The sequence below is a fragment of the Prenolepis imparis genome, unplaced genomic scaffold, assembly GCF_030444845.1.
Source record: "Prenolepis imparis isolate NDT839.2.m4 unplaced genomic scaffold, iyPreImpa1.0 SCAF_7, whole genome shotgun sequence".
NCBI classification, from domain to species: Eukaryota; Metazoa; Arthropoda; class Insecta; order Hymenoptera; family Formicidae; genus Prenolepis; species Prenolepis imparis.
Window position 1 is genome coordinate 156,531 of NW_028141165.1, and position 22,302 is coordinate 178,832.

The 22,302-nt window shown below is 31.1% G+C and overlaps 3 protein-coding genes across 6 annotated transcripts; 2 read left to right on the top strand and 1 right to left on the bottom strand.

Annotated features, from left to right (window-relative positions):
- On the top strand, window positions 1–6,914 carry Pfas (phosphoribosylformylglycinamidine synthase). Its single transcript, XM_083043363.1, has 9 exons — window positions 1–417; window positions 516–657; window positions 787–937; window positions 1,250–1,640; window positions 2,082–2,194; window positions 2,474–2,718; window positions 3,210–3,925; window positions 4,129–5,844; window positions 6,409–6,914. The coding sequence occupies exons 1-9, from the start codon at window positions 149–151 to the stop codon at window positions 6,647–6,649; spliced, it is 3,984 nt and encodes a 1,327-aa protein (XP_082899489.1). The 5' UTR covers window positions 1–148; the 3' UTR covers window positions 6,650–6,914.
- A 651-nt stretch (window positions 6,915–7,565) lies between these two features.
- Fdx1 (Adrenodoxin-like protein 1, mitochondrial Ferredoxin 1) lies at window positions 7,566–10,245 on the top strand. Of its 2 annotated transcripts, none has more exons than XM_083043368.1 (4): window positions 7,566–7,926; window positions 8,669–8,720; window positions 9,430–9,590; window positions 10,014–10,245. In XM_083043368.1, exons 1-4 carry the CDS (start codon window positions 7,824–7,826, stop codon window positions 10,115–10,117), a joined length of 420 nt encoding a protein of 139 aa, XP_082899494.1. In that variant the 5' UTR covers window positions 7,566–7,823; the 3' UTR covers window positions 10,118–10,245. The 2 variants fall into 2 exon arrangements, with proteins under 2 accessions (XP_082899494.1, XP_082899493.1); XM_083043367.1 differs by having other exon boundaries at window positions 7,573–7,926; window positions 9,343–9,590.
- A 671-nt stretch (window positions 10,246–10,916) lies between these two features.
- Window positions 10,917–22,110, bottom strand: Spred (Sprouty-related protein with EVH-1 domain). 3 transcript variants are annotated; one of them, XM_083043364.1, is made up of 7 exons: window positions 21,176–22,110; window positions 19,356–19,662; window positions 19,099–19,267; window positions 18,529–18,540; window positions 18,382–18,443; window positions 17,716–18,272; window positions 10,917–17,229 (listed from the first exon to the last, which is right to left on the bottom strand). In XM_083043364.1, exons 1-7 carry the CDS (start codon window positions 21,193–21,195, stop codon window positions 17,073–17,075), a joined length of 1,284 nt encoding a protein of 427 aa, XP_082899490.1. In that variant the 5' UTR covers window positions 21,196–22,110; the 3' UTR covers window positions 10,917–17,072. The 3 variants fall into 3 exon arrangements, with proteins under 3 accessions (XP_082899490.1, XP_082899492.1, XP_082899491.1); XM_083043366.1 differs by lacking the exon at window positions 18,529–18,540 and having other exon boundaries at window positions 18,382–18,407; XM_083043365.1 differs by lacking the exon at window positions 18,529–18,540 and having other exon boundaries at window positions 21,176–22,103.
- Window positions 22,111–22,302: the final 192 nt, after the last annotated feature.

A 22,302-nucleotide genomic window follows, 5' to 3' on the forward strand; every position in this document is an offset into this window, starting at 1 on the left:
CGAGTAATGAGTAATGAGATGGTTGAAGCTCTACATCAACTCGATATATCTGTAATCTTGAATAGTTTCGGCGTGTCTGTCGTACAATTTGTCAGCATCTTTCCCTCTCTCTCTTTCTCTCGTTATTATATACCTTTCTCTTTCGAAGATGCGCATCTTAAGATTTTACAAGGTGCCCGGATTGAAGGCAGGCCAGCTGAAAAGTAAACTACACAAAGTGTCGGAAATCGAGACCTCGGTGACCGATCTTGCGACAGAATCGTGTTATTACGTGCAGATCACCGAGCCGCTCCAGGATGAAGAGGAAGTCGTATTAAAGTGGATCTTGGCACCCCCCTTCGAACGAGAATGCTTGAAATATAACAGTGTGTTCAATAATATTCAAGATGATGCTACTGTTATTGAAATTGGACCCAGGTAAAAGTTTGTGTACACAATACATAATTGTGTCTTTTTTATTCCTGACTATAAAAATCAATTTCTCATGATTTTTATAAAACAATTTTCTGTTATAGGTTGAACTTCTCAACAGCATTTTCTACTAATGTAGTTTCCATTTGTAAATCTGTAAAATTGAATAAAGTCACAAGGGTAGAAATGGCAATTAGATATTGCATCAAGTTTAAAGGGACATTCGACAAGAAAATAGAAAGCGATGTATGTATATTTTTTACATTGTCTTGACTATCGGTGATAAATTTCATTGATGATTAAAAATATTAAATGTACTAAATATATTATACAATCTGTTTTGTTTGGAATAATGCTAAACATATTATTTCATAGATTGTAGATGTATTGGGAGATAGAATGACAGAATGTAGATACGTAAAACCCATCGAAACATTTGATCATGGCTTTAGGCCAGAGAAATGGTTTCAAGTTGATTTAATCAAAGAAGGAAGGAAAGCTTTGCAAGAAGTTAATTTGAAATTGGGTGAGTAGAATGTATATGTGTGCGATTAAAGAAGATTAAACTTTTAGGGCTTTTTTTTCTTTGGATTAAAAATAAAAACATCTAAAATTTAAGAAGCGTGTAATTGTTATGAAAATAGAAGCTCAAGAGTGAGCGGGATAGATGGCAGTATTAAAATATCTTGGAAATGATGAAGAGATTACATAAATTACATTTCTTTTGTGTTAGCAAATTGGTGTACAGATTTTTATTCACCATGAATAATTTGTTATCTTTCTCTATGTTTTTTCAAATTATATATCAATTCTTTTATTCTATAATTTTATTTCGCAGGTTTGGCATTTGATGACTGGGATTTAGACTTTTATACAAAATTGTTTCTTCAGAAATTAAAACGCAACCCAACAAGCGTAGAATGTTTCGACCTTGCCCAATCTAATAGTGAACACAGTCGCCACTGGTTCTTTAAGGGACGCATTATTTTGGACGGCGAAGAAAAAAAACAATCCTTAATCGACATGGTTATGGATACGCAAAATTATTCGAATCCAAATAATGTAATTAAATTTAGCGATAACAGTAGTGCTATAGAAGGATTTCAAGTCCCTGTCCTGCGTCCTGTAGAAACTCACAAATGTAGCAATTTTAATCTGAAAGACATCAAGCAGCATCTCATTTTTACAGCAGAGACGCATAATTTTCCAACTGGTGTGGCTCCTTTTAGGTAAATTTAAGTTACATAATGAATAAGTAAAATTTCAAGTTAAAGATGACTTAATCACATGTTTATGCGGTGTGTTTTTATCTTAATTTAAAAATTGTATATGAGCTTTAAATCTCTCAAGTACCGATGCAGAATGATAACAAATTTAAAAGACAAGTATGCTGACAATTGAAATAGTCTATAAATTTTAAATATAATATGTCATCTTATTGTAATTTATAATTTTGAATTTAATCTGTAGAATTTTTTCTTTTTTCTTTTTTTATTAAATATTAACGATCAAGCTTATATTATGGGGGGGGGAGGGGGTACTGAGCAATTTAATATATTTAAATTTTTATATATATGTGTGTGTGTGTGTATTAATAAATTATATACATATTAATATATAAATTCTTTATTTATATATGCTTTGCTGAAATATAAATAATATTATAATAGTGGTGCCACAACAGGGACTGGAGGGCGACTAAGAGACATTCAAGCAATTGGTAGAGGAGGAAATTACATAGCGGGCACTGCAGGTTACAGTGTTGGCAATCTTTATGTTCCAGGTATGTGTATGTGTGTGTGTGTGTATATATATATATATATATATATATATTATATTTTGATAATTGAACCAACCAACCAAATTGAACCCATCCTTGTATATATGTATATAATGCTGGTTTTTCCACATGTCCAATCTTGGGTTACAGATTATTCGTTTACGTTTATGAATAAAAAACTAAAATTAATCAGATATTGTATTTATTAAATAGAAATAGACTATTCTTAAATATGCAACATTGAATTGCTTTAAATACATCTTCTTCATTCTTCTCTCGCAGGCTATGATTTGCCATGGGAGGAAAAGGATGCAATTTATCCCAGTAACATGGCATCGCCGTTAGAGATCATAATCGAAGCGAGTAACGGCGCTTCCGATTATGGGAACAAATTTGGGGAGCCTGTCGTGTCCGGCTTTGCGCGTTCTTATGGAGCAACGAATATCGCGGGAGAGAGGCGAGAATGGATCAAGCCTATAATGTTCAGCGGAGGATTAGGAACGATGGATGCAAATTTAACTAATAAGGCAAGATTCTCTAAAGTTTATTCAAGTATTGTAGATAGCCTATCTTGCAACAATTATTAATTTTTTTAGACCACTCATCTCGGCATTATTAATTTTTATTAAAATTTATGTTGTATTTCTTGTCCCTTATTACCTACTACCATATTGAGTTATAATGTTAAAAGTAAAAAATGAGCAATTTTTTTGCGCTATACATGATATAAATAAATAATTTTTTTAACCATTACTCGTATTCGATAATGTATACTATTACACTAAATTGATAATATATGCCTAAGGAATTTCTTGTTCCTCATTAATAAATAAATATATAGCTTAATCTACACATGTTTAACTTAAAATCTATATATGTAAAAATTATTTCAAATTTTAAAGAAATTATTTCAGATTTGTTCTTTTTATCACTTTGTAAGGAATTATTATATCTTTTTGCTGGAAAAACAGTTATATCGTTATATCATTTATTGAACACTAGCTGTCTTCCTTGTCAGGTTCCAGCAGAACGAGGTATGGAAGTGGCGAAAATCGGTGGACCTGTCTATCGAATCGGCGTAGGTGGTGGTGCAGCGAGTTCCGTAGAGGTACAGGGTGACAACAGTACCGAGCTAGACTTTGGTGCCGTGCAGCGCGGTGATCCCGAAATGGAACAGAAATTAAATCGCGTGGTGCGTGCATGCACGGAATTAGGGGATAGCAATCCGATCCTCAGTATTCACGATCAAGGCGCCGGTGGTAACGGTAACGTCCTCAAGGAACTGGTGGAGCCCGCCGGTGCCGCAATCTTTACTAAGAATTTTGATCTCGGCGATCCTAGTATCAGTACATTAGAGCTCTGGGGCGCGGAATATCAAGAGAGCAACGCAATTCTATGTAAACCGAAGGACGCCGATTTATTAAAAAGAATCGCCACGCGTGAGAAATGCCCCATCAATTTCGTTGGCACTGTCATTGGGAATGGAAAAATCATCGTTTCCGAGGAAGAAAATTGCGAACATTCAAAGTATCTTAATAACGAAGACGGAAACCTGGATGGCAGCAAGCATCCGGTGAATCTGGATCTAGAAGTTATTCTTGGAAAAATGCCTCGTAAGATTTTCCATCTCGAGAAGATATCGCCGCAGAGGTTTCTCATCAAGTTGCCCGATGGACTGACAGTTCTTAACGCCTTGGACAGAGTTCTTCGATTACCTTCGGTGGCTAGCAAGCGGTATATTTTGTTTTATTACATTTTACAATAGAATCTCGCTATTGTTGTATAAATGCTGGGGTTCCTCGCTCGTGCACGCTTTTCCCATTTGCTATGTGCTTCTATTTTTTTATACATATATTTTTATTATTGTCATTTATTTGCATTTATATGCAAAAAACTCAACATTGAAAAAGTAAAAGAATTGATATCACGTTCTTTAGGTATCTAACGAATAAGGTGGACCGTTGCGTAACGGGCTTGGTGGCCCAGCAGCAGTGTGTCGGTCCATTGCACACTCCTTTGGCAGACGTTGCAGTGGTAGCCATTTCACACTTTTCCGTAGAAGGTATCGCGACTTCTATCGGCGAACAACCGATTAAAGGACTGGTGAATGAAGCGGTTGGCGCTCGAATGACGGTTGCCGAGGCTCTCAGTAACCTAGTGTTCGCGCGTATCACCAATCTACGGGACGTCAAGTGCAGCGCCAATTGGATGTGGCCGGCGAAACTTCCAGGCGAAGGTGCGGCGCTCTACGAAGCCTGTTCGGCGATGTGTTCACTGATGAAGGAACTCGGAATCGCGGTCGATGGTGGCAAGGATTCTCTCAGTATGGCCACGCGTGTCGGGAAGGATGTCGTCAAGGCACCCGGCGCTCTCGTCGTGTCTTGTTACGCGCCGTGTCCCGACATTCGCCGAGTAATTACCCCGGACTTCAAGGCTCCTGCTGCAGGACGACAAAGTTACTTGCTCTTTATCGATTTGTCTTGTGGGAAAAGTCGACTCGGTGGAACGGCTCTGTCTCAAGTCTATAATCAATTGGGCGACGACGTACCGGATGTCGAAGATACGCAAACTTTCAGAAACGCCTTCGATGCCACGCAACAATTAATCGCCGATAAAAAGGTCCTCGCCGGTCATGATGTCAGCGACGGTGGACTGATCACATGCCTCCTAGAAATGTGCTTTGCCGGAATTTCAGGGATAAATGTTGACATAACTCACAAATCTGCATCTGCCATTGACATTTTATTTTCCGAGGAGATTGGCTGGATACTGGAGATTGACGAAAAATATCGTGACGAAGCGATGGAAATGTTTCAGCGCTACAGAGCTCCCGTGTACTTGATCGGAAAATCCACCGACTTTGGAATGAATTCGGAAGTGATCGTCAAGATACGCGGTAATATCGTGCTAAAAACAACGGTAATCGATTCGATGAGTATTTGGGAAGAGACCAGTTACCAGCTCGAGTGCCATCAGACAAACGTCACCTGCGCCTTGGAAGAATTTTCTAAGCTACGGGAACGAACTGTTCCCGCTTACCGTCTGAGTTTCGATCCCGTGCGCGTTAGGTCTCATTCGATATTAAAGAATCCGTCAAAGAATATCAAAGTAGCCGTGATAAGAGAAGAAGGTATTAACGGAGACAGAGAGATGGTCGCTTCTCTATTGGAAGCTGGCTTCGACGTTTGGGACATTACGATGCAAGATCTGCTGAAAGATTATGTCATCCTGGAGATTTTCAGAGGTATCATCTTTCCCGGTGGCTTCAGTTACGCCGACGTCTGCGGTTCTGCCAAGGGATGGGCAGCCAGCTTCCTCTTTCATCCATCTCTACGTCAACAGTTACAACGATTCGTCGCTCGCGAAGACACTTTTAGTTTGGGAATTTGTAATGGCTGTCAATTGATGAGTTTGCTAGGATGGGTAGGTGACGAAGACATCGAAAAAAACGGGGGAATTTATTTGGATCATAATTTGTCGGAAAGATTCGAATGTAGATGGAGCACTGTTAAGATCGAGAGCTCGCCGTCGATCATGTTAAAAGGAATGGAGGATAGCATTCTTGGCATATGGGTGGCTCATGGAGAAGGCAGGTTTATTTTTCGCGAGGAGGTTGTAAAATCTCTTGAGAGTAATAACTGCTTACCAATCAGGTATGCTTTTTATATTTTAATCATTTTAATGATATGGTTTAAATAGGCGAATTATTTTAAAGACAATTGTTTTCATGAAAATATGTGAAAAAAAAACATTATCATTGTAAGAGATTTCAATTTTTGTTAAAGTTTATTTTTAGAGAAAGATATCTAATAGACAAAAAAAGATAAAAATTATCTCGTATCATGTAACTTAAAAGTAAAAGTTTTATAAATTTTTAAGGAAATATTTAACAGCATAATGATAGTCTTGTCATAGATGGCATATCATTCCTATATGAGAAATAATCGTAGTTTTTTTTCTTAACTTAAAGAAACTTATTATTGTCATGTTTCGAGAATGGCAGCATTTGTAATAAAAATATATAATCACTAAATATTCTTTTCACAATTTTAAAAAGCTATAATGAAAAAGAAAACATTTGCTGCATTTTATGTTTGTATATTTTTTTTTATTAGTATGATTAAAGATTACACATCCGCATCCGTGTTAAAACATAAAAAATAAAAAATTGTTTTTAGAAACATTCTTTTTGTTTATGCATTATATTTTTATATTAGGTATACGGACGATTACGGCAACCCGACTGAACGTTATCCTATGAATCCAAACGGTAGTGTAAATGGCATAGCCGGTGTTTGCTCTAAAAATGGTCGACATTTGGCGATGATGCCACATCCGGAAAGGTGTACACAAATGTGGCAATGGCCTTGGAAACCAATAGATTGGAACTGGGAAGCTTCGTCACCGTGGCAGCGACTTTTCGACAATGCATATATTTGGTGTCAAGAGCGTGAATAAAAAATTACTTACAAGTTCAACGAAGTATCTTATCAAGAATGAAGAGTTTTGTTATAAATTCACTCTTTTTATGATTACTCGCGATTTATGCATATATATATATATATATATATATATATATATATATATATTTCTCTCGCACACAATTCAGTTTGAATTAATTAATATCACATGGAATTAATATTAAAAGTATATTTTTGAGAAATATATGAATAAACTTGTGAAATTAAATAATAATTAATTAGCATGATGCAAAAATAATAACAGTATGTATTTTTACGTAAATAAAAACTGTAAGCATAAAATTCTATGTATAATAAATATTAATAAAGTGATGATAAATTGTCACATCAGTTATTCACACATGTTTGGTTATACATATACAATCTGCATCTAATATCTAATTAAATCAAAGCTACATATCATGAAAGAATCACTTTCAAGTATTTCTGTGTTGTGTACATTAACGAATTATTAATTATTATCATTCAAAATGTCTTATTTTACATAATGACACACGCCCATGTAGACTGAAATCATAGGAAAATGTATAATATGTAATAGACAAGAGTATATCTCACTCACTCACTTTCTCTACGAAAGGGTTAATATATTGAAAGAAAAAACTCAAATTTCATTCAGCAGAAATTCAAGCACTTTATTCAGTAGAAAGTCAATTATTAGGTCTGTCCTTCTTAGCTGAACTGATAAAAAACTGAAAAAAAAATAAATATAAAGTATACGGTATGTACACGTGGAAAAGGACACACTCTGTTTCCTTGGTTTTGTTTCCTTGCGTTCTCTCTCGTTCGAACGGAAGCATACATATGTGTAGCGTGTAGCGTGAGAGAGACGCAAAGAGCACATAGGCCGGTATTCATAGTCCGTTCTTATATTTAAGATCATCTTAAGATCTCGTTCAACCAATCAAGAGATGCTATGCGAGCATTTGATTGGTTAAACGAGGTCTTAAGACGATCTTAAATATAAGAACGGACTATGAATACCGGCCATAGTTCTTTTCTACGTGCGCACCTTACTTTACACTCGGCACTCGGTGCAGATATATGTATACATAGTACATACAAAAGCATTGTGTTATCGATGAAGGTCATTGCAATGGATTAATACATACGAATGTCTCAAGATTGTAAAATATTAAATCATATTAAATATGGCATTTATACTGCGATCATTGTCATTCTGCTTGAAACAAAGAAATGTACCTATAAACCATTTGATTAGGATATCTAACCAAAAAATGCATACATCTAAATGTAAGTATGGATAATATCGTGGATAAATATTTAATATAAGCCCTTTACTTTAAATTTAGACGAAAATACAATTATTCGATTAATCTTTATACGAAAAATAAGATTCGAAAAGTTAAATCATCGCGTTTTGAAAAGAGTGACTAATCGTAAAAAATTATGTCTTTCAAAGTTATGAAATTTATCATATCGATTATAACGATCATTGAGATTATATTGATTTAAACATGTGTAAAGATATATATACGGATGGAAATATAGAGATGTTTTTATAATTTACTTTGCTACATATGGAAAGTAGAATACTAGAGATTAATTAGTTGATTAATTTCATGGATCTAGATTAGTTTGCTGATTGTAAACAACTTTGCACACAATATCTATAAATCATCATCCTTTTATTATGCATAGCAAAGTTCAATCCTCGTTCTTAACCCATTGCTTAAAAAAAAAAAGTGTTTATGATTTAATTGTGCATACTAATGACAATTATATTATACACATATCAAACTGTATTTCATCGATACGACAGATTTCTTAATCTTAAAATATTAATTTTAAAGGTTAATTACATTTCTCATACATATTGATCAACAATTTTAATATTTCAAACACTTTTTCAAAAACAGAAACCATCAAACCGATATAATATATTTTCGTCAACATTTAAGATGAGAGTAGAAATTAATGTTTAAATTAAATATTTATCCATTGTAAAGTGAAACTGAAACAAATATTCTTATAGGTATGTTTCATGGTGAATATGAAATGCAAGATCCTGAAACAGAGGCTGATATGTAGGTAAAATAAATATATTTTTACACTTTATAGGGTTTTTTTAAGTAATGAACAAATCTATCGCATACTGATATTTTATATAATTATATATTTATTTTATATAAAATGCATTTTTTTTATAGTTGAAGAAATAAGAGAAAAGTGTATATTTTTTAATTGTTTATGTTTGTATATGCTACTTGAATCAAAATTAATAAAATTTATATTTCTATATGTTATATGTATGATTTAATATTAAAAGGAATAAATTCTTATTAACATAAATTTTTCAGTTATAAAAAACGATTTTTTATTATTATTATAATTTTTTTGGTGAAAGAACTTTGTTAATATTAAGTTTTTGATTATAATCTTTATTAATTTATTATATACTATTAATATATATGTGTGTGTGTACACACACACACACACACACACACCAGCATATGTATGTATGCATGTATATTGCCATGTGTGGTCGGTCTACATATTTATAAAAATTTATAAATAATTTAATTATAGTATTGCTACTTATTAACATACTTATTGCAGTATTGATTAAATTTATATAATTTTCTAAACTGTGTAAAAAAAGTAATATAAATGAAGAAGAAAGGAGTATTTTATTGATTATCTTTTCAGAGTTAATGTCACTTTTATCGACAAGAAAGGCAAAAAGTTTATAATAAAAGGAAAAGTAGGAGATAACGTACTTTATTTGGCTCATAGATATGGGATTGAAATGGAAGGAGCATGCGAGGCTTCTTTAGCATGTACAACTTGTCATGTATATGTACATCATGATTATATGGATAAACTTCCAGTTCCTGAGGAAAAAGAAGAAGATCTCTTAGATTTAGCACCTTTTCTGAAGGAAAATTCTAGGCTGGGTATAGCAACATTTATTATTTGCAATCTTAATGCTCACTCCTAAAATAACATATTTAAATGTTTTGTATCTGGAAAAGTAGCTTTTTCTCTTTTAAACTGCACAGACCTTGTGATAATTTATCAAGATTTACTATCATATATATATATATATATATATATATATATATATATATATATACATACATATATATATATATAATAAATCTTTGATATTTAAATATTTAAATTTATTTTATTGAAGCAGAATGTGTGTGAATGTGTGACCAAAAATAATGTATTTCAAGTGCAAAAGAAATTTATTTTTAATATGAAGAGAGAAAAGAGAAAATTATTTTCTAATTATTTGTTTACAACCTGATATGGAATTTAGCCACACACCCGCAAGTACGCATCCATCCGCATAAATCCTTTTTCTTTTTTAGGTTGTCAAATAATTTTGACTAAAGAATTGGATGGTATAGAACTAGAGTTACCGAAGGCAACTAGAAATTTCTATGTGGATGGACATACCCCAACTCCGCATTAAAAAGCTATTGGTTAATTTTTTTTTTCATCCAACCAAGTCGAGCATGTAAATATTATATTTGTAATTAATATTATTCATTTGTACATGTGTATGTTTTTCATAATAAATAGCACAATTATGGAAATTAATGCGTCATCTCTTCTCGTTGTGTGTATTTATACATATATGTAAAACTATTATCGTACATAAAATAAATATACAGAAACTTTAAAAATAACAAATGTCATTTATGTGTGTTGTGTATGTGCATAAAAAACGTTTCTTTATAATGCAATATATTTATTTCTTATATATCTAGATTTTATAAGGGGTACATATCTTTTTTTCTACAAGATTTAACATTTATGATATAATGTATATCCACAAATTAAAAATCTTCTCTTTTTCCTTGCAGCATTTACATATAATTAATACAAAATATCCGATTAGTTTTCAAACTTAATATATGCTGCCACAAATATTAAAGATATTTTATTCTCTTCAAACAGGCACCATAAACATTTTCTCATTTTCTTTGAGAACTTTTAAACTTATTGTTTGTTTATTCATGAATGCAAACATGATTAATATACATGCAGGATATCCCAGAAATGAAATCTTACAAAGTTACAGTTTCTTAGAAGAAATTTAAACCATTTTTTCTTTAATATAGAGAAACATGATAAAAATATCCGTTGCGCAATTAATTACAATATTAAAGATTTTTTAACAGATGCCTTTATATGTGTTATTTGATTAAATATCACTTAAAGAAACTTAAACTTATTAATTGATAAATGCTAATATTATACAATGCTAATATTATTACAATGTGTGTGTGTGTGTGTGTGTGTGTGTGTGTGTAACACATAAATTTATTAATTTATCAAAACACTTTAAGGCTCCTGGCTCCTTGTCGACCATGTCAAAATCATGACGTCAGAGGCGAGAAAACACACGCTAAAATTTCTTAGATACCATTTCGAAATAAAAATATATTTCGATGAAACAGCACTTCAGATGGCTTTAGCACACTCTTAAAAACCCCCGAAAACTATCCTTTCCCCTTTATAATCAATCAGCTGTAAAATGTAATATTATGAAGCCCAGTCTGTCTGGTCTTTGCACATGCGCAGTCATTCCGCATGTCAAAGTTTGATAACTCGATCATTTTACAGCTGTTGATTGATTATAAAGGGAAAAGGATAGTTTTTGGGGTTTTTTAAGAGTGTGCTAAAGCCATCTAAAGTGCTGTTTAATTGAAATATCTTTTCATTAAAAAATGGCATCTAAGAATTTTCAGTGTGTGCTTTCTCGCTTCTGACGTCACAATCCAATATGGCCGCGGTGAGCACCCAGGAGCCTTAATTCTTCATTCTTTCTCAATGATCGCAATGATAATCTAAGTACTGTTGAGATACCATATTCTTGACTATGAAAATAATATAATTCTTTTTATAGCTCAGAGTTGATTTTTGGTATACCCTGAAAAGTACACTAAATAATATATATAAATAAGATATAGAATATCCTGCATTTACATTTTGCATTCTTTAATTATGTTCTTTTCTATATTTATTTCTTCACGCATATATGTAACATGCATGCATGATATATTGTTTATTTCCCTCTCCATCTCTTTACTCATTTTTATTCTCTTTATATTCTTCTTTTGCTTTTCTCCTTTTTTTATTTTGTTTTCTTTTTGTGCTTTTATTCTCTTTTCTATCTTTTTTTTCTTCTGTGTGTTTTTAATAATCTTTTTAATAATTTTAATCTTTAATTTAAATAATTTTAATTTTGATAATTTTTAATCACTTTTTATCTCTTTTGACTTTCTCTGTTTTTCTTTCTTTTTGCTTTCACTCTCTATATATAAAATCCTCCCTTTTGCATTTATATATATATATATATATATATATATATATATATATATATATATATTCCGACTCATTTTCTTAGCTATTTTATTATCATCGACAACCAATATTATCATACAGACTTTATTATATTGTATATGTGCGCGTGTGTGTGTATTATGTGTGTGTGTGTGTATTATGTGTATGTGTGTGTGTATAATTTGTATTTCTATCTCATACATTATATTCTAGTTTTTTACAAACATATGTGTTGAATCTTTTAGTTTGCGATCACATTATCATATTTGCTTTGTTATTAAAGCAATTTAAATAAAAGTCCATACGCTCACCTACATTTACGCCTGTAGGAATTATCACACAATTTTTTTCATTTGGTATATTTTATCACAACATACTTGTCGAGAAAATTAGCTTTGTACTTGTGTATGTAGGACATCCCATTTTAAATTGTTCAATTAATTATTTCTCAAATTATTCACTTAAAAAAATATATATTTAGAATAAAAATTACAGAAACATATTTCTCTTATATAGTCAGCACGGTTTTATTTCAAGACATTTCCGCAATTTAAACTTTTTGAAACTCATATATATATATATATATATATATATATGTGTGTGTGTGTGTGTGTGTGTGTGTCGTGTGCACTAATACACGTGTAATAATTTTCCTCATTTTTATTTCACATGTAAAAGTATTAAGGTAAAAAATTATAAAACAAAAATTTAAAAGATATTTCATAATTTATTTTGATATATTATTATGACATAAAATTTGGAATATTTTATAAAGTACTTATATACATATATACTCTTCCACTAAATTCTCTATATTTTTTACAGAATAATTAATATAGTATATTGATAATTATAGATTTTTTAATGTTTTTACTTCAATATTTTTGTACGAACAATAATCAGTAAAATTAATATATATACAAGAATCATATATGATAATCATATATATGTGTAAATTATATATGTAAATTATAAATTTAATGTGTAAAAAAAATTTGCTTCTCTTAAAAAAAAGTAGAAGTCTCAAAATCGTTTTATGGAACAAAACTATGTTAATCACAGGATTTATATCTATAATTTTTATTCCAACTTATATTGTTTTAAAATATAAATAGTTTCAGAAATATATTTGTTGTACAATATAAAATGGAACTATATATTCTATATATGTATATATATATATGTGTGTGTGTGTGTGTGTGTATATATATATATAATGTGTGTGTGTATTAAAAAAATATTTTCCACCATTAATAAAATATTATATATACAAGTAATTATACTATATTACAAATATATACCAGCCAAATACTTCAAATTAACAGTAATATGTGCAATTTACATAAAATTTTGTAATTTTTATAGCAATAAACAATCTGATATCAACAATATTAACAAAGTTTCTATTATAAAATTCGAAGATACAATAAGCACACTTGTAATATAAAACTATCTATGCGCAAGACAACATTTGAAATTTCTGATCAAATATGAGACTTGCAGAATAAATATCTACATTAAAATTCGTACGTTACATGTACGTTTTTCACACAAAAATTCTCTTTCATAAAGATAATTTTTGAAAATTAAACAATAATGTTCTAAGAAAAAAAAATGTACTTTTGATATTTTACATATGCCACATGAAATTAACTTATTGTTAGACTTTTTGTTTATTGTTTTTCTGCTTTTTTTTGAAGGATAATTTTATCTGATTTGTTATACTTGGGAATATTGCTGCTAACAGATGTGACATTACACAAGGTCATTAAAAATCTATCGAGCTTAACTTTTAGATTGGCGCGTGGAATACTATATAATATCCCAAGAGTATTTTTAAATTCTTATTATAGATAACATAAATTTTTGTGAATGATGTTATCTCATATAAAAATCTTTTTACTGATTGAATCGAATTTATTTTTCTGATATTCTATAGGAATCTCCACAATAGTTGACTACAGTTTTGGGATTGTATTGAATATCAATATAACTAAATATGTTTAAGTAGAATAAAAGAAAAATAAAAAAGTATTATATTTATCCAAATAATATTTCGATAAAATATGTAATGAATAAGTGACATTTGTTCTTAATTATGTTTAAACGTTACACAAATTTTTTCATTTGGAATATAACGATACTTACAATATTTACGCGGATGAACATATACGGAACATACATATACCAAAGTCTGACGCGCCAATCTAATTGTAAGAGTTAGAGATGAGAAATTAATTTTTCCAATCTTCAAAATCGATTCTCTCAAAAACAATATCACATACAAAATTTGTTCTAAATTTTCAATTAATTGTTTTGTGTAGATTTGTCATTTTTTTCTTATTGTGCCACTATAATAGTTACACACATCAAAAACCTTAAAATATCCTTTTTATTACAGAGATTCTTTTGGTTTATTTTAAATTGATATTTCTTAACTAAAATGTTCAAATATCTATTTTATTTTCGAATAATTAACTAGAAAATAAAGTACTTCTGACACATACACAAACTATATTAGGGTAACATAAATAAATAGACACCTCATTATTCAAATTGAATCATCATATCAAATAAAAAATATGGTGAAATTTTCTATTTTAAACAGTCAAACAAAAGTTCTCTATCAAATATATAATGTTTTATACTTTTATTGCATTTCTCATATTTAAAAAAAATAAGAATATATACTTGAGAACAAATGAAGTCTATTTACTTATTATTATCCCAATGTAAGTTTTGCGTTGAGGAGAAAAAAGATAATTATTTGTATTCTTCAAGATTCTGTGAATTTTTACTGTAGCCATATTGGATTATTTAAGAAGCGAAAAGTTACAATTATTTGTTGCACTATATGAAATAAACAAGTTCTTTCACTCACTCTTATTCGATAATATAGATTGGTAAAATTTATGTTGGAATAAAATTAGTTGGATTTAACTCTTTCAATTATCCTTTATGATCTAACTGAGTGCGTAAATGAGTCACATGTGTCTTATATTCCATTAGGAATAAATCTTGTGACTAAAATTGATAAAATACAGCTATTTATTAATACACAAACAGAAAAGATAGTCTTTATTTTATAAATCTAGACTTATCAAATACAAAGATTATATGTAAAAAATTACATATAAAATACAACAAGAATTCTATAAGATATTTTGCTTTTCATGTTATAATCCAATATGGTTGCAGAAATCTTAATTTACATGCTACACACTTATAATGGATTTTAATTTACGTTATACTTATAACATCGCAAAGACATGTAATGTTAAAAATGTTTTAAATACACTTAAATAATGAAATCCATTGTGAATGAAACATCATCTCTAAATTGGTCAAAAAAGCTGTGATTAAAAGGACATGTGGTTTTGAAACATTTTATACATTTCTATATATACAGACTTTACATAAAATATTACAAGTTGTTTTCTCGGTAGCTATTAAAATTAGCAATATATCATTTCTTTCAACATTTTAAACAGAGAGACATTTTTATTATATTTTTAAATTAAATAACGTATGAGTGTGCGTGTGTGTATATGTACGAGATAAATTTTTTTTATGTATAAAGAGCATGAATTTGCTATCTTACTGCTAATTTCCGAGAAAATAGCTTGTATAGTTTATGTATAAATCTAATATATATACTGAATGTTACTAAAATTTTTTAACAAATTTTGTATATATGTTCTTTTCTTGAGCTTGATATAACCTTTTTTTCTATCAAAATATTTTAGTAACATTCTGTATACATCTACAATATAAAGTATAGTACAAATATGTTAATTTATTATATAAATCTCTCTCTCTCTCTCATACATACACACACACACACACACACAATACCACACAACACACGTGCCAGCGCGCGTACTAAACGTGAATTAGTAAAAAGTAAAGGCAAATATTATGAGAATGAACTTCTATATATGACGATACTTTATAAAATCACAAATAATATTTATCATTGATATTTACAGGGATTTTAATATTATTAAATAACAAGTAGTACAGAAAATTATGTTTAAATAAAAAGTGGCTTTAAAAAAGAATATCATGTGTTATATTAATATTTTATATTAAAAATGACATATGTGAAGATATTATATGTGCTCTTTTTCTATGTGATAAAATATAGTTTTATAATTTATAATGTAAAAAAATGAATATATTAATGTAAATCTAAAATTATGAGGCTTAAACATTTTTTACAAAAGCATAATTTTATATATGTGTGTGTGTGTGTGTGTGTGTGTGCGTGCACGCACAAAAGATATAAATATTTTATATTTATCTTCAAATACACACACACACACACGCGCGCGCGCGCGCGCGCATACACATTGTCAGATTTGTCAATCATTGGTCATACTATTAAAAGAAACTTGTAAGAATATTTATTTTTTAATCTTACGATGTTATAAAGAGTGAAAACAAATTAACAAAGATTGACTCAGCAAGTTAAGTTGTTAACTGAATCAGATCCAATAATCAAATACATCTTGACATTCTACACTCTGATAATTCCAACAAAATTTATTTATACTTATATCTCTTATCTTTCTCCATTAAATATTGCGTGTGTGTGAAAATTAGTCAAATTGAGAACAGAAAAATTAATTTTTGTGTCAACTCACAGAAGTTACACTCTCATAATGTGCACCATGTATCACAAATAGTTGGTCTGAGTCCATTTGATGTGCTTTCCATAGATTAATCATTCAAACTGTAAATACTAGTTTACCACAAATTGTTTAATGTACAGGTGGGACTAAATAACATATTTTGCTCTAATAAAATATACAAAATGTACGGAATATACATTATATTGGAGCTATGCGACATCTTGTGCTAAATTGGGTATTTTTTCACTTTGACTGTATTTTATTTTAAAGATGACGCTGATGAATAAGTGCATGTACCGGAAGCTGTCTACCCCTTTGATATCTCTGACAACGACCCATACTCAGATCGTGACATTCATACACATTGGCGACTGCATTGTACAATGCAGAAAAGTTGTTTGATCCAATTGAATACGGAGCAGAGACATCAAAGGGTTCCTCCAGTTATTCCATAGGATGGTGACGCCCGCCGCACATTCCACAGGACATCCCGCACCAATGTATAGCTCTAAGTGGAGGATATATCCACAAGCAAGGAACGATCAGTGATAACAAGGCCAAACCAAACCATCTGCGTCCACATCCCTCTTCTGTACTACAACTGCATGATTTCATATTTTATAATTTATTCAATTTATTATATGATTAAATTTTCGATTATATTTTTAAAAGGAGATTGTTATAGAAATGATCTAAGAAAAGAAAAAAAAAAATAAATGTCTATAGTAACAATATAAACATACTAATACGCATATATAGTTTCAAAATTGTGTATATTATTGTGTATATTAAATAAGTATTGTGTTCAAAATTATTTTTTTAAAAAAACTAATTTAATATTTTTTATACAATCTTTTATACAAACTAATTTAATATTTTTTATACAATCTCCAAGCGAAAAAATTAATTTGCAACAGATTCCTAAAAAACAAACTTTTGTAACACAATAAAGCAAAAAAAAAAAAAAATTGAAATGTGATACGTTTGTTTTATATATATATATATATATATATATATATATATATATAATAGAGAAAATAATAGAGAACAATTGCTTTTGATGACAATTAAAATATTACAAACTTACCTACAAGGATTTTGTGCAAAATCACCTTCAGCGTCACTCATACAATGATATAACATACATTGGGCACATGATAAACAAGAAACTTTCGCAATTCCACGTCTAATTGGATCAGGAGCGTATTCGCAGGAACCTTTCGGATTATGCTGTTCTGAATATAGCTCTTGACAATGCTTGCAACGTAAACGTACATTACGTTTCATAGTATTTTTTGAAGGTTGTGATATTATAATATCTGGCTTCTTCAGAGAACTTCCACTATTGGAAGTATTATGTCCGTCTAATCTTTCACTTTTGTGATCATCGATGATTGGATATAAATATTCATGGTTAAGCGTCGTGAGTTGCACATAAGGATAGTTATCCGATCCAATATCTGCAGCAGATGCCAAGGGATGTTGCGACGGTGGACCCTTAACGGAAGAACCACCAATGTGGATAGATCGGTGTGAATCGGTGTGAAGCTCTGAATATTGAGAATAATTTGGTACTCGAACTATTCCATGAGGTGTGTCTGAAGAAGAACGTGGCTCAGGTGGTTCCACTGGCAAATTCAAAGTCTGCAAAATTTTACAATTTTAGGGAACTTAATTTTATTTTCCTCTATTTATCAATGCAATATTTTTTTAAATTTTCTCGATTAATAAATAAAACCATAAATTTTTTTACCATGAAAACATCTTCGTCCCCAGCATCTGGAGCATCGGTGGTTAATGTTAAATCAGACAGACCTATATTACATTATACAAGATATAAAGTTTGACAATGAGCTTAGAAAGTGATAAAATATACATTTATAATTATACATTAGCTTACCATTTGCACAATCCATATAATAAATTGCAGCAAAATAATGAGTGCAAATGAATTAATAAAATATAGTAAAAAAAGTTTTGCACACTGCTTATTCGAAAGATAGAATTACTTTGTAATGATACATAAATGACTTTAACACAGCACTTTCTTCTTTAATATAGTTATATAGCGCATTATAATGCGATACATTAGCATTTTATTGAAAATAATGAGTAAGAGTAGAATAAAATAAATAAAATACAGAAAAGAATGGAAAAACATCAGCTGCATGCCACTCTGTCATCAAAATAATTTTGATTTATAAAATAATAAATAAAAATGTGACAATAGATTTATTTGTTTTGGCAATATTTTTATTAAACTTTTCGCATTTGAAACATAACAAGTGTGTATTGATGGACATGAAGAGAAGAAAAGAAAAAAAATTTCAAAAATGCAAACAGATTAAATTATTGATTAACCATATAATAACTTAAAAATATTAAACTCTCCGATGTATTCTAAACGCAATTTTTTTTATTTGAATTATTAATTTTTCAGAATTGATTTTTTACAAGGAAAATGCTATACCTTCCAACAATTCCTCAACTGCTGTTCGAACTCCTTTATCGAATGCTCTTGCATCGGCAGCTGTTTGAAATGTTAATCCAAATTTTTTTTCTCCTGTTCGCCAATGATGAAAAGTTGGCATCACTTTGTTATATTCAAAATCTTTTTTAATTATACAACTAAGGACAACCTGAAAGAGAAGAAAGACATTAATTTTTGATTGTATTTTCTTAAATACAATTTATAATAAAGTATTAAAAAAAAACTACGAGATTTACCGATTGATCGGTAATGCGTTTGCCATAAATAAGATACTCGTGCTTTCTTTTATTTGCGCCAGGCGGAGAGATATTAAAAGATCCATGACTCTGAAGACCAACAGTCGCATTCGATACAGGATGTGCAGAATTAGTTGTAGTAGAAATACTGTTTCCATTGGTATTGTTTGTTTGATGTATTCCTGATGAAGTAATCCTACGTCTAACCGAGACATTTGCCAAGCCACCACCACTCAAAGGAACCCAACCACCTGAACTATCATCTCTCGTCATTACCTGGGCGCGGACCCTCACCAGATAGTTACCACTGCAATATAACAATTCCTACTATATTGCGCATTGATAAAATTAATAAATAACAGACACACACATATATATATATATATATATAATAGATATATACATCTTTCTGTAATTCAAATGAAACAAGGTAGCAATTATATGCAAGATTAAATGGCATGACCCAAGAATGTTGAGAAAAAATATTATTCATTTGTCAGCTTCCAAAATCAAGTTTTTTGGAAACAAAACCTCATACAAAAAATATATTTATTTTATATTCTCGATTTATCTATACGTATATTAATCATCATCATCATTATAAGCTTTTAATTAAATTTATTTACAGAAAGATGTACAATGTTAAACGTTTGAACGATTACAATAATAATATAATGATATTCTTTAATCTTTTTACTAAGCAAAATTATTTTCACATTAATTGAAGAATTCGAAAAGACATGTAATACTAAGAGATATTCTGCATAATTTATTAACAATACACTGCTAATTACTACACTACTATTATAATGAATGGTGTTAAGTTATTTATATTCCTTAATTTTTAATTCAAGAGCATATATACAAAACACATTATTTTGTAATTTGTGTCATTTATGAGAAAGAATAACGTTTAAATAATTTTTTATATATTAATTATACAAGATTTAATATATCTTATTATATTAAATAAGAGATAATTCAATTTCTATTAGATATTTCAAAATATCAAACGATGATGCATGAGCAAATTTGGAGCTTTTTGGAGGTCAAAAATTGATATGATCTTAGTATCTACGCGAATGTGTTGAGAACATATCGCGCGGACGACATTTAGCCAGATGTTATACACGCTGTGAGCTGTGAGATCGATTCAATGAATGAACGACCGTCCATACAGGAATAGTGGATAACACACTATTAGAGGGATGAAAGAGGAAAAGAAAAGAAAGGAATGGGAGGCATACATAGACAGACGCAAAGAGAGAGAGAGAGAGAGAGAGAGAGAGAGAGAGAGAGAGAGAGAGAGAGAGAGAGAGAGAGAGAGAGAGAGAAGGGGGGGGGGGAACTGAATAAAAGGAAATAAAAAGACAAATTGGAGCAAGAGAAATGGAAAGAGTATAAATAATATGCTATAAATTATTATATATTACGACTCGTACGAGACGTTTCGGAAAAAGGTTTGTCGTGAGAAATTTAAATCGCGTCATTTTTATCGACAATCGACAAACAAAATACATAAAACGAAAGAGGAAATAAAAGAAGTAAAAAAGTGAGTGAGAGAGAGAGGGGGGGAGGGAGGGAGAAGGGAGAGAGGAGGGGGAGAGACAAATTCAAGACAAGGAAAGGGAGAGGAAAGGAAACGAAGGTACATACAAAAGCACACCGAAATAATCGTATTTGACGTGAAAGAAATGAGCAATAACAACAGAGATAGGGAAGGACGATTATGTACAATATTTCGAGAAAATGGAATAAAGTCCCGAGAAGGATAGAGAATAAAACCGCGCGCTCTCTGTATCATGTACATATATACTTACTCGTCCAACGCCTCTGTCATGATTCGAGGTATCGAAGCCTTCACTCAAAGCCCACTCTCTCCCACACTTCATCATTTTCGTCACATCGAAAAGACATTCGATCGCGCGATTCTACCTGCGGAACGTTTTCTTTTTTCTTTTTTTTTTTTTTCTTTAGATCGGCACGATCGGCACCGACACAGGAAGCGCCCCAATCTTCCTTCCTCCTTCCTCCTTCTCTTCCTTCACCTCTTCGCCTTTATTTCACTTTACACTTCCCGTGCAGTTCATCCCCACACGCCCACCGCCTTCATTCGATACCGATACTACACAAAGTTCAGCAGGACTTGACACACTAATTTATCCACGCCTGTTTTCCCTCAAGAGTCGCGATAGCTCGACGCTATCCCTCGAAACCTCGGAAAAAATACTGCTCTCTATCTCGCAACGTGCTTTCACGATGTACAGTTCACAGAAAAACGCTCACGCCCAAATTTGTAGCTCCATTCGCAATCATATATCATGATGCGCGATTAGATGAATCGAGGGTCGAGGGTGACTCGGCTGAGTGCTGCGATAGAGAGCGAAGGTTTCGTAAATTTGGTAAATTTTATTCGCTCTGCCACGAACCACGCGTTCGCGTCTCGCACTCTCGCACTCTCGCGTCCACGAAACACGAAACGCTTATCGACTACCTTACGATGAAGTTGCCGGTCTGCGCAACAGGATTCATTCATCGATACCACACACACCACAATCCTGTATAATCAAGCGCGTCGCACGCGCTCCGTGCTCCGTGCTCCGTTGGTTAGTCGTAGGTAATAGGTAACCATAGCCATAGCTAACTATGTAGATAACGTAGTCGATAACTAGTGTCGGTGTCGGTGTCGGTGTCGGATATCTATATCAATGAGTATATAAGAATAAATTGAGCAAACGGCCCAAGAACGGCTTTGACTGCGACACTCAGCGGCCATGCTTCGACGCCCGATAAAAACAGAGAAAAGAGATAACCGAAGGTATTCTTTTCTCTCTCGGTTGAGTTTGCGTAACGATCAGCTGATGAGGGCCTATTGCCAATCATCCTGATCATTCTGACAATAGATGTATAATGCATGCATATATGCATATATGATATATGTATATAA

Excerpts from the sequence above, each read along its gene's own strand:
- Pfas (XM_083043363.1), top strand. The coding sequence starts at position 149 with ATGCGCATCTTAAGATTTTACAAGGTGCCCGGATTGAAGGCAGGCCAG. Across the intron at positions 938-1,249 it reads AGAAGTTAATTTGAAATTGG|GTTTGGCATTTGATGACTGG; the intron begins GTGAGTAGAATG and ends TTTATTTCGCAG. Across the intron at positions 3,926-4,128 it reads CCTTCGGTGGCTAGCAAGCG|GTATCTAACGAATAAGGTGG; the intron begins GTATATTTTGTT and ends CACGTTCTTTAG.
- Spred (XM_083043364.1), bottom strand. The coding sequence starts at position 21,195 with ATGACAGAGGCGTTGGACGA. Across the intron at positions 19,268-19,355 it reads AACGCATTACCGATCAATCG|GTTGTCCTTAGTTGTATAAT; the intron begins GTAAATCTCGTA and ends CTTCTCTTTCAG. Across the intron at positions 17,230-17,715 it reads TTTGCACAAAATCCTTGTAG|TTGTAGTACAGAAGAGGGAT; the intron begins GTAAGTTTGTAA and ends GAAATCATGCAG.
- Fdx1 (XM_083043367.1), top strand. The coding sequence starts at position 7,824 with ATGGCATTTATACTGCGATCATTGTCATTCTGCTTGAAACAAAGAAAT. Across the intron at positions 7,927-8,668 it reads AAAAATGCATACATCTAAAT|GTATGTTTCATGGTGAATAT; the intron begins GTAAGTATGGAT and ends ATATTCTTATAG. Across the intron at positions 9,591-10,013 it reads GAAGGAAAATTCTAGGCTGG|GTTGTCAAATAATTTTGACT; the intron begins GTATAGCAACAT and ends TTTCTTTTTTAG.